Here is a 16,745-nt window from a genome sequence, read left to right on the forward strand (position 1 = left end):
TTTATTGTGACACACAGGCTTTGTGTGGGTGGGCAAGGAAGGAGGGAAGGGGAAGAGAAGGAAAGAGGGGGTGGAGGGAGGGAGAGAGGGGGGAAAGGGAACTGAATCATGTAAAATTTTTTCCTGTATTCACTCTGAGTTTTGCTTTGCCCAGTTGCAGCCTACTTCTTTCTTTTCCTCTCTCCCCGCTCATAAAGCCAGGCTGACCTTGAACTTCATGTCTAGCTGAGGCTATTCTTGAAAGTCTGACCCTCCTGCCTTGGAGGATTTGAAGTCCTAGGCTAACAGGCAACAGCCCAGGGTGCCTGCCCTCTATTCATTCTTCATTGTGCACTACAGCAGCTATCTTTGATCTTGATACACTTAGGTAGTGCTTTTGTTGGGGCAGAGTTTTTACCGAAATTTATACTCAAATAAATTCTATTTATTTTTAACATAGATTTGTGAAGTTTAGTACATAAAATGTTGATAGGCTCATGATACTTTCTTATCAGGAGTAGTGAAGAAGTCCTAACTGCAGAAGATTGTGAAAATGTCTATCATCTGGTTTATTCGGCTCACCGGCCAGTAGCAGTTGCAGCTGGAGAATTTCTCTACAAAAAGTAAATTCATATCTCTGTTATTCTTATACTTTTATGATGATATTTAACATTTCAGATACAGCCCTTTGAATATATGATCATAAACGTGATTCAGCAAATATTATATAGTGTTTTTTAAGAGAACATGTTTAATCACAAATTAGGCTAACATCTTTGTTAAGATTTTATTAAAACATTTATTTTGGGGTTTAGCAACTACTAGGATATTTGATGTAAACATTTGTGTTAATCTGTCTATTAATTATTATCAAATATCAGTTCTCCTTTGTTGTTCTTAAGGAAAAACAACCACAGTATCTATTAGAAAAGGGCCATTGTGTTAACTAAGGTAATGTTCAAAGAAGAAAACAGAATGATAAATGTTATATTTTAGAGAAAAATGTGTATTTTACTTGTATATAAATATTTTTGGGCAGCCATTATATTACTTACATGAACGGAATAAATTGTATGAAAAAATGTAAGGTTTCAAAAAATGTGTAACTCAGTGTTACAAATTTAAGAAGTCAAAGAATTTAGGCATATCAAGATTGAAATGAACAGTTTGATATTGATTATTTGTTTTTTTTTCATGCTCACCAACCCAGTTTTACATTATTCTGTTGTTAGATGCTCAAGTATAGAATATACAGTTAATTTTTGTGACACAGTTTTCAAGTATGCATTGTATTTTTTGCCCATAGGCTCTTTAGCCGCAGAGATCCAGAAGAGGATGGAATAATGAAAAGAAGGGGAAGACAAGGTCCAAATGCCAACCTTGTGAAGACTTTGGTTTTTTTCTTCTTGGAAAGTGAGGTTAGTTTACATTATGGTATTGAAATGATGGATATCTAAAATCTTACAGATTATGAAATACAGAATGCAGCAGAAATCTATCCATTCCACTTTTTAAAAGTGCTTTCTATTTTCATAAGACAGGTGTTCAACAACTATGATTTATGTATAATTTTGGAAATTATTACCAACTGTATTCCTCTCAATACTGATTGTATAATCTTGGTTAAGTTACTCAATTTTTTTCCATAGGTAAAAGGTTTTTTAATTTAATTTTTTTACTTATTCACTTTATATCCTACCCAATGCCCTTGTCACCCCTTCCCTCAATCCTTCCCCCATTCCCTTCTTCAAGCTGATGGAGTTCCCCCTTGTTATCCCACCACTCTGGTACTTCAAATCTTTGCAAGGGTAGGTGATTCCTCTCCCACTGAGGCCACGCAAGGCAGCCCAGCTAGTAGAACATACCCATGTATAGGCAACAGCTTTTGAGATAGCCCCTGTTCCAGTTGTTCAGGACCCACATTAGGACCTGAGACAATCTTTGTAAAAGAACAACTTAGAACATTGTAAGGTCTCAAAATTAATGCTTCTTATTGTTTCAGACAGGATCTCACACTATATCCTAGGCTGGTGTGGAACTCACTATGTAGCTCAGACACACCATGATCTTGTGCCAGTCCATGTGCCTTTGCCTCAAGTAGGTTCCCCCCTCCCCCCCTCAATATTTTGAGACAAGGCTTCTACATGTATTCCTCTCGCTGTCCTAGAACTCACTCTGTAGGCTAGACTGGCCTGCTTCTCCCTCCAGAGTGCTGGGATTAAAGGTATGTGCTACCATGCCTGTCTCTGCTTTAGTTTAAGTGCTGAGATTATACATGTGAACCACAACACCTAGCTTCATGTCTTGTATTAACATTAATATAGAAACTAATTTCCATTAGTCTTCACGAAGTTATCATTCTGTCTGTTAAATATTTTATGAGGTCTCAAAATTCAATTTTATTTAGGATTCATATTATGTATTTGTTTATGTCTTTCATTATGTAAATGTGTTGAATTATTTTTTTAAGCATCAGTCAAACCTTGTAATCCAGTGCTCATTTTTGTATGTTGCTGAATCAAACTTTGTAATTATTGAGGATATTCTCTTTCTGTTACTGAAGCATACTTGTCTTTATAGTTTGAGAAATAATATTCTCCAAAATCTTTGGTTTCATGATGAAGCTCAACCCCTCAACCAAGTTGGAAGACTATAGTCTTTTAAAATTATAGTATAACTAAGAATTAAGGAAAGTTAACTGATGTAGTATCAGTTCAAAATAAGCAATGTAGTTAGTCTTTTTGTAAAATTTTTTATGTTAATATGTTCAGAGGTAGTAATGCTCTAACAAAATTTACTTTTATACAGCAAGCTATAGCAGTTCTCTGCTCTTTAATCTGTTTGTTCCCCCAAACCAGATTTCATTTTAAGATTTTAATGTGGTATCCACAAAGCGTTTGTTCTTTTGTCCTAAGGCTAGTGTGCTATTTGTCTAAGAGCTTTTTATTTTTCAATTTTAGTTACATGAACATGCAGCTTACCTTGTGGATAGCATGTGGGATTGTGCTACTGAACTCCTGAAAGACTGGGAATGTATGAATAGCTTGTTATTGGAGGAACCTCTTAGTGGAGAGGAAGGTAAGGGTGTTTAATCGTGTTGTTATTATTTGTCCATACTGTTTTGGAATAGATCTTGCTCATTCTATAAATTCTTATTAGTGTTAATTTTCCATTATTGTTTTATGGAGTGTTGGGAATCAAACTGAAGGCCTTGTACATGGTAGAATGAACACTAATTCTAAAACATATTCCCTATCTTATATTCATATATATGAATATTATGTGATATACAAAGATTTAATTGCTATTAAAATTTAGTATTTTTAGCCAGGTCTGTTAGCACACGCGCGCACACACACACACACACACACACACACAGCAAACTTAATCAGAATTCTGATATTTAGAAATTTAAGATTTAACTTGTTCTAGTCTTTTTTGTGATAATGGATTTTCTTTTGTATGTGAGGTCAGTTCCTGTTCATAGGCAGAAGAAACTTACATAATAGTTACAAGAGCTGTATATGGAAAGAAATAGGTTAACTCTTTCTGATTTTCTTTTTTTAGCTCTAACAGACAGACAAGAGAGTGCTTTGATTGAAATAATGCTGTGTACTATTAGACAAGCAGCTGAATGTCATCCTCCTGTGGGAAGAGGAACAGGAAAAAGGGTATGCCAGTTTTTCTTATTCTGGACTTCATTTCTCTATGTTTGAAATATTTCAAGCCCATTTTGACCATGGAACAAAAATACTTGATTTTTAGTTTTACTTTTCTAATTACTTTTACATATTTCATAAGTCATTTTAAAGTGGTAGCAATTTGAGAAATTTGATTTTCCAGAGGGTCTTTGGTTGATACATATGATGACAGTGAGTGACACTCAAGACCATTTGTAGTGTATTCATGTAGAATACTATGTATGTGTATTTTACTTTATTTATAAGTTTATATTTTTTATTATAATATGAAGTTTGAAATGAAGCAGATGTTGGCTTATGATGAAGTAATTTCTACTTTTAGGGTTCAAATTTTAATACTTTATTGAGAAGTTCACAAATTCCGGCATTTCCATAGACTTTCGAATATTTGATTATAAACCACCAAAATGCATTTTTATAGTGTGACATGCAAATATATATATATGTGTAGCAAAATTTCATGAAGTAATACTTAACCAATATATTTTGTTCTAATTCTGTTTTCGTTACTCATTTTTTAATTATTTAATCATCTTTTTTGCAGTGCCGTGGAATGAACCCAGGGCATTGTGCATGCTAGGCAAGTGCTCTACACTGAGCTACACCCCTAGCCCTTATTTCTGTTTTTTTTTTTTTTTTTCTTTTCTTCATTTTGTTTTATTTTTATGTTTTATTTCTGTTTTTCTAATTATGGGTAGCAAATTTGAATTCTGAACTGATGATCTTTGTCTCATGTCCCAGAACATGGAGTAAGTTAAAATACTATTTAATATCATTGTTATGTAAGCTCCAAAAGATGGATTTCATGTGGTTAACTCTTTTTCTTCTTATCCAAAGGGAGATTTGAATAATTTTCTTGAACTTTTAAAAATAAATTAGTGTGTATTTGTTTACATTGGTGTTTTTGTAAAGATCTATCTTCATACAAGTGTGTCAAATGCTTAGGCACATGTCCACATCTCCTTTCTCTCCTATTATTTCCATTAATTCTTCTAGATCCTCTTGCTTCTAGCTCAGGTCTATATTCATACATATGATTTCATGTACTTAAAGAATATCTAGAATGAGATACCACAAATGAGAGAAAACATAGAATATCTGCTTTTTTTTAGTTTTTCATTTTGCATAGTGTCTCCAATTGAATTCATTTTCCTGCATGTAGTATACCCTCATTCTTTATGTCTGAGGAAAACTTTTTGAGCCCCTAGACTGAGTCTTTAGCTTGACTCCTGTGATAATGCTGCAGTGAGCATCAATGTGGACCTTTCTTCATGAAAGGTTGTTACTTTAGAATGTTTCAGATATATAGCCAGTAATTATATAGTTGCGCTATAATGACTCTTCTATTTTTTGTTTCTTGAGGAGCCTCTATACTGGTTTATTTCCATAGTGGTATAGTATATTCTTCAGCAGCAGTGTTCATGTTTTGTTATATCTTTGTCAGCATTTGTTAACTGTTCTTATAATATAGCAATTTTGATTAAGAAAAGATAGAATGTCAGTCTTACTTTGTCTTTTATGGCCAGGTATGCTGGACATATTTTCATGTTTATTGCTGTTTCTACTTTCTGATCTGAGTACTGTATACATTCATTATGTTATCCCACTTACGGTCAAGCTGAATTTATTATGTGTTTTAGATATTAATCTTCTGTCAAATTTGTAGCTACTAAAGCTTTTCTCCCATTCTGCAGGTTGACACTTGACTCAGTTGTTTCATTATAGCTGATTTTTTTTTTAACTTAGTTCCATTTCTTAATTCTTGCATTTATTTCCTGAGCTTTTAGAGTCGTGTTCATTCCTTTCAGAAAGTCCTTGCCATACCTTGCACCTATTTTCCTCCATGGCTTCAGACATTCATCTCCTAAATTAACTTCTTTTGCCCATTTTGAAGTGATTTTGGTACTGAGAGATAGAGCTGTAGCTTTAGTCATTTACAAGTGGGTATCTACTCTCTCAGCACTATTTATCAAACATGCTATCATTTCTCTATTGTATTTTTCAGGTACGTTTGTCAACAATCAGGTGGTTGTAGGTGTGTGTTAGTCTTATAAGTGTATTTGACTCTCAAGCTCTCAATTCTTCCCCGTGCCTGTTTTTGAACTAATATTGTGCTGTCTTTTTGCTGTGCCTCTATAGGGTGTGTTGATAATTCTGGTTGATAATTCTCTTTGCTCAGATGTCATTTGTGCTTTTTTATGAATAATGTGTTTTCTTCAATTTATGTGAAGAATGTCATTGTAATCTTTGATGGAAATTAAATTGATTTGTAGATTACTTTTGGCAATAAAGCCAAATTCATGCTATTATTTCTGGCTCTTCGTGAACATAGGAAGTCTCTCCATCTTGTAGTGTTTCTCCATTCCCTCTCTACCTTCCTTCTGAGACAGCCCCAGTCTGGTTTGGAATTTGCGTTGTAGACCAGGATGTCTCTTACTCAGAGGATCTATTTGCACCATGCTCAGCTCAATCTCTTTTTTTTTTCTTGTCAGCTATAAAAAATTTAAATTTATTAGAATATGAATTTACATATATTGAGGCAAAATAATACACATGAATATAAAAAATCATCATATTAAGTAAACCAACCTTTTTCACAATGGATTTTTTTCTCTAGTGAGTCTCCACATGCTTTCTTGGCACCTTTGTCCTACTTAAACCTTTTGAATCTCATTTTTTTCACTATTACATCCAAGAATTGTCAAATTACATCTATATATCTATTCTGCTTAAAGTTAGTGAACAATATTCTGCCATTTGGCTGATACCTGTAAATATTTTGTCATTGCATTGTGAAGTTATATTCTGATTGATATTCTAATTTGCACTTTGATTCTTTATTCATACACATATGATGCATATCATTATACCTATTACATACTTACACCCATTATAGTCCATCTCCTGCTTAACTCCTTTTCAACAAACTCCCTCTTCTTTCATATTGTTTTGATTAATTCTCTTGTGGGTCACTCTATTCATTAGGGTTCCCTGTGTGAACATGAGTAGGAGGGTATTTGCCTGAGCGGAGGACATTTACCTAATTATCTGACTAGATCAGCGAGCTAAATGACTATTACCTTCTAGTAGCTCCCTTGGCCCAAGCAGGGCTTTATGAACATCTCAATCTCTGAGAGAATGTTGCAAGACTTGGTCTTGTGCAGGTAACTACAGCTGCTTTGAGTGCACTGACCACACCATTATTGTTATATTATTAAATTGAAAAATAAATTATTATAAAGGTCTTTCACATCCTTTGCTAGTTTTAATCCAAGATACTTTATTTTTTGAATCTATTAAGAATGAGATTTTGAGCCAGGCGGTGGTGGTGCACACCTTTAATTCCAGCACTTGGGAGGCAGAGGCGCAGAGGCGCAGAGGCAGAGGGGCAGAGGGGCAGAGAGGCAGAGAGGCAGAGAGGCAGAGGGGCAGAGGCAGGCTGATTTCTGAGTTTGAGGCCAGCCTGAGTGAGTTCCAGGACAGCCAGGGCTACACAGAGAAACCCTGTCTTGAAAAAACCAAACAACAAAAAAAATTTGTTCTTCATTTCTTCCTCAAGTTTGTTACTTTCATGTATGAAGGCAATTGAGTTTTATACATTGATTTTGTAGTTTATATTGCTAAATGTATTTATCAATTCTAGGAAGGCTTTTTTGGTGAACTCTAGGGCTTTTACATATAGGATCATATATATCATCTGCAAATACAGATCACTTGACTAATTCGTTTTCTATTTATATCACTTTTATTTCTTTTTATTGCTGTAAGACTTGAAACATTTCATTGAATAAGAGTAGAGTAGGAAATGCTTTATGTTTTCAGCAATTTAGTACAATGTTGGCTGTCATATCCTCCTGTCTTTATGTGGATTGCAGAGTTCGAACTCAGGTTTTGTACTTTTATGTGGCAACAACATTTACCTGATCCTCTCCAGCTTGTACTGTAAGTTTCTATTGGCATACTGTATGTTGTGGTATTTTCCTTATAGTCATCGTTTCTTCAGAGTTTTTATTATGAGGGGTTCGTAGGCTTTGTCAAAAACCATTTTTCTTTCTGTTTTTATGTAATTTACGTTTTTGAGTCCATTTTGTGACATTTTTACATTTGTTTATTCACACATGTCAAATTATCCTTGAATCTTATTTATTTTTATATCTATTTCATTATAATTGACCTATAGTTTTCTTTTTGAGTGCATATCTTTTTCTAGTTTTGACAGTAGAATAACAGTGGCTTAATAAAATGAGGTTAGTATGCTCTTTTCCTTTGTTTTATGGAATATTTTTAAAGTATTCTTAAATATTTTTAAATATTTAAATATTCTTAAATATTTTTAAATATTCTTCTTAGTTGGGAGACTTAACACAGTATTAACTTCATTCTTACAGGTTTGTCTAAGTTGTTTATCGCCTCTGTTTAATTTTGGCAGATCAGACTAGAATTTTCTCTTATACATTTTCAAATTTACTAGAATCTGTTTTTAAATATTCCCTGTTGAATCTTTTAATGCCATTATCTTTCTGTTTGTTTAGCTAAAGGTTTGTCAATTAATTATCTTTTTAATGAATAAATTCTTTTGCTCCATTGATTCTTGGCTGTTGTGGAAACTCTGGACTGGGAGTAATTTCTTCAACACTATTGTTCTTTACAGTTTTATTTCACTGATTCCTGTCCTGATCTTTTTAAATACTTTTATTTATGTGTATGTGTGGTTGGCTGTGTTTATATGTATCTTGTGTGTGCAAGTGCTCACAGAGGTAAGAGTCCCTGAAACTGGATTTTCAGGAAGTTGCGACTCACCTTCTGTAGTGCTGGGCACTGCACTTGGGTTCAGTTCTGCTCTTAACTGCTGGGTCATCTCTCCAGCTCCAGTCCTGATCTATTTCTTCTCATCTACTGACTTTGGGTTGGCTTGTCCTTTACTGTGTCCCCAGTTATTTGAGATCTGTATAATTTTTTTAAAAATGTTAGGCATTCATGGCTATAAACTTCTCCTAGAACTGTTTTCTTTGTACTTTTTATGTCTCTTGTTCTGGTATGGTGTGTTTTCATTCTCATTGAATTCTGAAAGTTTAAAATTTTTTCTTTTCACAAACAAAACCAAAAAACAAACAAAATGAATCTCCTTTCTTTAGTGATTGATTCATCGTTCAGTAGTTTCTTGTTTAGTCTCCATAAGTTTATATTTTTTTCTTTAGTTTCTCTGGCTGTTCCTTTATTCTTTTAGTCCACCATTAATAGATAAAATATAAGAAATGACTTGCACTTCCTTTTGTTTGTTAGGACTTGCTTACATTATGATCTCTTTCAGAGCATGTTTGATGAACTGCAAAGAAAGATGTATATTCTATAGTCTTTGGATTGAATACTCTTCAGGTTCCTCTTGAGTCTGTTTGATTTCTACTATCATTTAGCTCTGATGCATCTTTGTTGACAATAACTTGATGGATTGATTGATTTCTTTTTTTCTTCTTTTTTAATGAAATGTTTGAGACAAGGCTGTTCAGTTCTCCACTTTTACTGTATTGGTGCATCCACTTGTGTTGGTCTTTCGAAATATAAGTGTGTTTGTTTAGAGTTTTTACGTCTTGAGAGATTTACTTAATATGAAGTGATTTATTGCAAGTAATGTTAATTTCAAGTCTAGTTTGTCTATTTTTCCATACTTTAATATACTTACTCAAAATGTTCTTTTATCCTTGCAACCTGGGTTGTGTTTGTCTTTACCAGTTAGGTAGGTTGCAAAGCTCTTTTTTTTAAATCAGCAAATAAATGGTCTTATTAATCAAATCTGCTTGTCTATCTTTTATTTAGAGAATTGAGTTTATTAACATTCAGAGTTAGTATTTAGAGGCACTATTCCCTTAATCTCATTGTTGCAATGTTGGCATATTTTTTAATCTCTTGATTATTTAGTACATTTTATTCTTTGCTGTGATATGTGTGTTTATTTCTTTCTCGCATGTGTAAGATATCTTCACATTATCTTTTGTAGTGCTCCTTTGATAGTTTTATTTCTTTAGTTTGTGTTCATAATTGACAATTTTATTTCTACTTCAGTTACATAGCCTCATACTGCTAGATATTATAATCTGGGTTGCCAGTTGTGCTAGTTGTTTCCTTCTGACCTTTTTATATGTGTTGTTCTGTGCTCTCCTGGCAAAGGCTTTCGTTGTCAGTGCTGATATCCTCAGTGGCTTGCTTTATATATGATTAAATGTTTTCACTATTTTCTTTTATATACTGTTTTCTAAGTATAATATATGGGAAATTTTTTTCTGTTCTGATCTGTTTTGGCATTCTAAATGTGTTTTGCATCTGCATGGCAATGTTTTTCTTTCCCTAAACTTAGGAATTTTCCTGCCATGAATTTACTAGTTTTCTATTCCCTGAGCTTGTTTGTACAAGTAAGTCCAAGATTCATATAAGTCCGATCTTTTTTTTTTTTTAAAGACAGGGTTTGTTTTTGTTTTTGTTTTTGTTTTTTTGTTTTGTTTTTTAATATCGTAATAGTCATGGCTGTCCTTACTCTGTAAGTGGCACTTACTCTGTAGACTGGTGTGGAACTCCTACCTCTGCCTCCCAAGTGCTGAGATTAAAGGCACCTGGCTAAATCCAATGTTTTAAATACCTTGTATGTTATGTATGTATTTTCTTATTAGTTAAGCTTTTATTGTCTTAATATTCTGATTCAGTTGTCTTGTATTCACACCAGGACTCTGTCTTCCACTGGATCCTCTTTATACATGATGATGCTTTCCACTGAGTTTTCTACTTCAAGTTTTTTATTTCCAATATTGCAATTTGAGTTTTTTATTGTTTTTAGCTTTATTGAATTTTTATTCTCTATTGCCTTCCTTATTTCATTCATTTGCTTTTTTTTCTTCGAATTGATCGCAAAATTGATTTGTGTCCTCTTTGGTTTTGTTGAACCTTCTTAACCATTTTAAAAAAATCCTTTGTGTTTTATCCAATTCACTCTATTTGGAAGCCTATTAGTGTGGGATCAGTGGGGAGTCATGTTGCCCTGATTTTCATGTATGCTGTGTTTCTGCATTGGGATCTATATATTTGGATTAGGTTGTTAGTAAGATTGTTATTCTTTCAGGGTATGTATTTTAAAAGTGTTTTAATAGGACTAGATTGTAACATTGAATCTATATGCTGAGGACACATGACCTGAAGCACCACTCCAAGAAAAAATACTGTGATGGCTACCGTGCCTAGTGATGGGCAGGCCTGGTGTGAACATAGAGTAATAGTTATAAAAATAATTGCTTTTTCAAATCCAACGACTTTTGAAGAATAAAAGAACAATTATAGAATAGTGTGCAGTTGGGTATTAGTCATTTAGGATAGGAATGTAAAGAAAATGAGCAATTAAATATATTTACTTAATTATAAGGTTGAGATGTGTGGTCCATTTAACTTTGCCAAGTTGAGAGTAATCAGCCTGCGTCCTGCTGAAAACTGCTCAACCAGGTTAATCTATTTTGGCATACCACAGTGGATTTCCAACAGATTGCCCATAGGGTTGAACTTCTTTCTACCCTGCTGTCAGCCTTCACTTGGGAGGTGTCACTTTAGAGTTGGAGTCTTCAATTTCTTTTAATATTTTGAGTTTACCATTGTAGTTGGAAATTTCTTATCAAGACCTGAGTCTGCACACTTAACTTGAGTTTAAACTCAACTTAAACTCAAGTTAAACTCCACTGAGTTTCGGTTAAAATTCAGTTCCTGTGGGGTGTTTCCCTGTTTGTGTAGTTCTGGTCTTGTTTCTTGGAATGGGGTGGTGCTTGCCTTGTATATTCTGCTCTTTCTGCCAAGTAGCTTAATTGTAGAGATTTGGTATCTGCTCCCGCAGAGTCTGCTTTCATAGATCTTAGTGCAGAGAAATGGCATGTGGGAATTTCTCCAACCCTCATTATGCAACTTGTTGGTTTTTCATCTAAAAATGTGTGGGATTTATTTCCCCCTCCCTTCTACAGGAGCTTTTCTATTTTATTTATTTATTTATATTATTTATTTATTGAATCTAGTGGTGGTTTATGAAGGTGAGGTTTTCTATTCCCTACTATTTGTGTTTAGAGCTGTCTGTTCTAGTGAGTAATATATTCATTACTTCTGCATTTTATCTAGTGTTTTCATAAGCCTGCTACTCACAGCTGTACTCCCTTGACATTCTCACCCTTTTTTTTTTTTTTTTTTAAAGTCACAGGTTGGAAATTTTCTTAGGGGATTTTGGAGAGTGCTGCTTGTTCTTATTCCACCATTTTTTCTCTAATTAGATTTTGGTCTTCATTCTAAGACTATTCAGTGTTTTTTGTATGGTTGTTATTTTTTGTGGCTTTCCCCCAAGTTTATTTTTTATCTTTATTTACTTATTTATTTCTTCTTCTTTCTTTATTGCTGCAGTATCTTGCTATGTAGCTCTGGCTAGATAGATAGAATGGTATTCACTACGTTAGAATAGCCTCAGCCTCACTATTGTCCTCCTGTCTCAGACTCCTGAGTACTGTGCACCACTGCACCAAATTGCTCTCCTCCTTAACAATGAGTAAATTGTTTTCTGTTACTTTTAGGGCTAAAGTTTTATATTAGGGAAATTTTGACTGGACATGTTCTATTTATTGATAATCCTATGACTCCAGAGACTGAAAAAGAATGAAATGAGGCCAATGTGGGCCGTAAATACAAGATTTTTTTCTTAAAAAGTTTGTTACTATTTTATTTGTGGTAATTAAATTTTGAGGAATTAACACTGTTATTGTGTAGATGTTTATGGAAATCTTTGATACTTACAGGTGCTGACAGCAAAGGAGAAGAAGACACAGTTGGATGACAGAACAAGAATCACCGAGCTGTTTGCTGTGGCCCTTCCACAATTATTAGCAAAAGTAAGTTGGGTTGATAACTCAGTGTTTCTCATACATCACAAATTCTTTCAAAATGGCACAGCTTGTGATTAGTCAGCATTATTATAATGTTTTTAACATTATCTTTTCCCCCCAAAAGTACTCTGTAGATGCAGAAAAGGTGACCAATTTGTTGCAGTTACCTCAGTACTTTGATTTGGAGATATACACCACTGGACGATTAGAAAAGGTAAGATGTTTTCTGTACATCTTTTTTTTTTTTTTTTTTTTTTTTTGCTTTATGCCCATAGCTATACTTCCATTCTTATACATTCTTTGACCAATATCACTGATCATTTATGCTTATTCTTTGTCATGAATTATTAGTATTATTTAGTATTTATAAAATACTTTTTATATGCTCTAATAACCATTGATGTTAACATTCTTATTAAAGCCCTGTGAGATAGATATTATTTCCATTAAAGTTGCAGAAATAAGTATGGGCCGATCAGTGTATTTGCTTACTCAAATTAGAATAGTGTCTGAGGTATTGAGTATATTTAATAACTGTCCCAGTTTGTGGTTTCCTATAGTCACAACGTGCCTACGTTCCTTAGTAGGGCTTACACACATTAGGCATACCTGAGCTATGTCTTAAGCCTTCTACCTTATTAGTTTTAATGCACCATTTTATTTTGCAGCATTTGGATGCCTTATTGCGCCAGATCCGAAATATTGTAGAGAAGCACACAGACACAGATGTTTTGGAAGCATGTTCTAAAACTTACCATGCATTATGTAATGAAGAGTTCACGATCTTCAACAGAGTAGATATTTCAAGAAGTCAGCTGATAGATGAACTAGCAGATAAATTTAACCGGCTTCTTGAAGATTTTCTGCAAGAGGTATATGTTACAAGTATTTTGTCTGTTGGACAGTTCCAGTAACTGAGTCATTCAGCAGTAGTCTTATGATAGTCTAGTGGTGTTGGTGAGTCTTTTCAGTTCTATGAATCATCAGAACTAGAAGATGAAAATGGCAAGGATATGCAACTTTGAAAAGATGACAGACAAAAACTAGCCTTTTCTCACTTTTGTTCTAAAGAAATTAACTGGATGGTTGCCTTATCTTAGCTGAAAGAATGGTTGTTAGACTTTAGATCATAGAGTTAGACTGATGAATGTAAAGCCTTTGGAATCTTCATAGCCCCATAGTAAGTGCTATTATGATCGCTGTTGCTTCTTATGTTGTACTTTGAAGGAGGCTTATATTGGCAGTCAGATATACACGTATTTTTAGTGTGGTTTGTTCTAGAAGTACATTTGTGTGTGTGTGTGTTATTTGAGTCAAGTCATAATTGTCCATTTATTTCCTTTAACTCTTTATTGAGACCAGCTTTTTATTGAGACCAGGCTGGCTTTCTGCTCACACAGATCTGCTTGCTTCTACCTCTGAAGTGTAAAGATTAAAGGTGTCTGATACTGTGCCCGACAGACATTTATTCTTGATAATGTTCACAGCTGTTAGAAATTGTGAACTTTTTAATGTCCATCAACAATAGTGGATATACTGACTAACAATTACAATAACCTTCGCAATCTAGAACCTGAGACAGAAAAGTAATTTTCAGTTTGAGGCCAGTTCAAACTACTTAGTGAGTATCAGGCCAGCCAGAGCTTCATTCTAAGATCTTTTATATACTACCTTGTTATTGATGGCCCCCAACTCATTTCCATATTTTATGTGTAATATTATTCTAGGTTTAGGTTTACTAATAATTGTGCTTTTGCTTCAGTATGACTGTAGTTAAGACAAGATAATTTTAAATCAATAATAGTTTAATTTAATTTTATTATTAAGAAAAGTTAAAGTATAAAATGGTGTATTTGTGAGCAATCTAGATTTCAGTGCTATAGATAATTGGGTTCATAAAATTCTCTAAAATGTGAGCAGTCAGGACTGGTATATGTCATAGGATTTGTCCCATTTATGTGTGTTTGGTTTGTTATTTCTTTCTGTTGGGTACTATTCTTTTCATTTATCTAGCTCTTTTGTTATCATCTAATGTATGTTGCTTTAGTGCATTTAGTACTGGGAAATATAAAATTTTAAAATATTTTCATGTCTATATTACATAATGGGAAAAGGGAGGAAAATATTCTATTTTTCTTTTGTTCCTTTTATGTCACTGTTTACAATCTTATGTTGACTCAGCCACATTCTCTTCAGTTTGGCAGATATAGGTCTTGAATGATGAAGCTTCTTTGGGGGTTTTATTGTATTATTCTTTCTTTTTTCCTCCTAAGGTGGTGTCACCATTTCAATAGCCTAGGATTTATTACTTGGTAGTTCTTTACTTGATCTGAACCAAAATAACTGAGAAACAGTTTTACTTTGGTATTTATCTTGGTGTGGGTGCATGTGTTTGAGACGATGTCTTACTTTGTAGACCAGACTGGTCTTAAACTCAGAGATCTGCCTGTTTCTATCTCCCAAGTACTGGAATTAATGGCACCACTATGCTGCTTGTTATTATTGTTGTTGTTGTATGCTGCTCCTTATTGTTGTTGTTCTTGTTCTTCTTCCTATTGTTGTTGTTGTTATTATTATTATTATTATTATTATTATTATTATTATTATTATTATTATTTTTTTTATTGAGAGATGGTTTCTCTGTGTAGCTCTGGCTTTCCAGGAACTCACTCTGTAGACCATGCTGGCCTCAAACTGACAGATCCCAATATTGTAAGTGCATGTACCACCACTTTCTGATTATTTTGATATTTCTTGATCTGTAATTTATAATTCATAGGGAGAAGAACCTGATGAAGATGACGCATATCAGGTATTGTCAACATTGAAGAGGATCACTGCTTTTCATAAGTAAGTTGAATCTGTGAGGTTTTTTTTTTTTTTTTAGCAAAATAACCCTGTTTATTTTGTGGATTATTATGCTTTCAAATTATTTTCTTTTCTTCTTTTTTTTTAAAATAAAGAAATCACTTGATAAAGGCATGTTATATTCTGAAACAACTATGGTTAGGCTTAGTTTTTTTAAAATATAACTTAATTTAATTTTTTTTTTTTTTACAGTGCCCATGATCTTTCAAAATGGGATTTGTTTGCTTGTAATTACAAACTCTTGAAGACCGGAATTGAAAATGGAGATATGCCTGAGCAGGTTTTTATTGATTTCTCTGTGACATATCTACTGGCTATGCTGCACTTTGACAGTGAAAGCTTGTGACTCAATTTCACCTCTCATCTTGTATTTCTTTTTATAGATTGTTATTCACGCACTGCAGTGTGCTCACTATGTAATCCTTTGGCAGCTTGCTAAGATCACTGAAAGCACTTCTACAAAGGTGTGTGGTAGTTCAGTGCTGTTCTCACTAACTAGTACCCTTATCTTTAGCCTTTTAGACTTAGTAAGAGCAAAATTAGTGAAGTCATGTATTTCTAGTTTATTATATGTACTCTTAGTTTGTATATTCAGTGAAAACATTGACATGTTTTGTGTCAAGGGATGATTTTTGTGGGATTTAAAATTTGTTCACGTGGAAATATTACATAATTTGACTTTCTGTATTCTTAAAATTGTTAAATTCTTAAAATTCTTAAAATATATAAAGCCAGTTTTTAAAAAGATTTATTTATGTGTATGGATGTTTTGTCTGATGTTTGCATACCAGAAGAGGGCATCAAATTCCATGAGACTACAGTTACAGATGGATGGTTGTGAGCCACCATGTGGTTGCTGGTAATTGATCTCAGAACCTCTGGAAGATCAGCCAGTGCACTTAATTGCTGATCTGTCTTTCCATCCCTAATAACATAAATTTTGTAGAACAATTGAGTACTTTTGATGTAGAGCCTTTAAAACATTTGCACAAAGTGATAAGATTTTATAAACTGAAAGATAATGAGCCAGGTCTCTCTAGATTGTCTCATGCACTGATTATTTCTTGAAATCACTTCATTGGTAGTTTTTAAAGTTTCTCAAACTCAGTTTTTTAAGGTTTTTTTTTTTTTTTTTTTACTGGATATTATGTTTATTTACATTTCAAATGTTATCCCCTTTCCTGGTTCTCCCCCTCCCCACCCCCAGAAATCCCCTATCCCATTCCCCTTCCTCTGATTCTATGAGGGTGTTCCCCTGCCCACCCACTCCCACCTCCTCCCCCCTCAAATTCCCCTACATTGCGGC

General features: G+C 33.7%; 1 protein-coding gene across 4 annotated transcripts in view; it reads left to right on the top strand.

The window, feature by feature from the left end:
- Stag2 (STAG2 cohesin complex component) overlaps positions 1-16,745 on the top strand; it is a 128,838-nt gene that overhangs the window by 85,281 nt on the left and 26,812 nt on the right. For all 4 annotated transcript variants that reach the window (XM_034484875.2, XM_076918432.1, XM_076918431.1 and 1 more), the window contains 10 exons: positions 495-602; positions 1,286-1,397; positions 2,940-3,057; positions 3,547-3,650; positions 12,485-12,577; positions 12,696-12,785; positions 13,240-13,443; positions 15,351-15,421; positions 15,632-15,719; positions 15,823-15,903. In XM_034484875.2, coding sequence (XP_034340766.1) covers positions 495-602; positions 1,286-1,397; positions 2,940-3,057; positions 3,547-3,650; positions 12,485-12,577; positions 12,696-12,785; positions 13,240-13,443; positions 15,351-15,421; positions 15,632-15,719; positions 15,823-15,903 — 1,069 coding nt within the window. The remainder of the gene's footprint in view (positions 1-494; positions 603-1,285; positions 1,398-2,939; positions 3,058-3,546; positions 3,651-12,484; positions 12,578-12,695; positions 12,786-13,239; positions 13,444-15,350; positions 15,422-15,631; positions 15,720-15,822; positions 15,904-16,745) is intronic.

Source organism: Arvicanthis niloticus, chromosome X (assembly GCF_011762505.2).
Source record: "Arvicanthis niloticus isolate mArvNil1 chromosome X, mArvNil1.pat.X, whole genome shotgun sequence".
NCBI lineage: Eukaryota > Metazoa > Chordata > Mammalia > Rodentia > Muridae > Arvicanthis > Arvicanthis niloticus.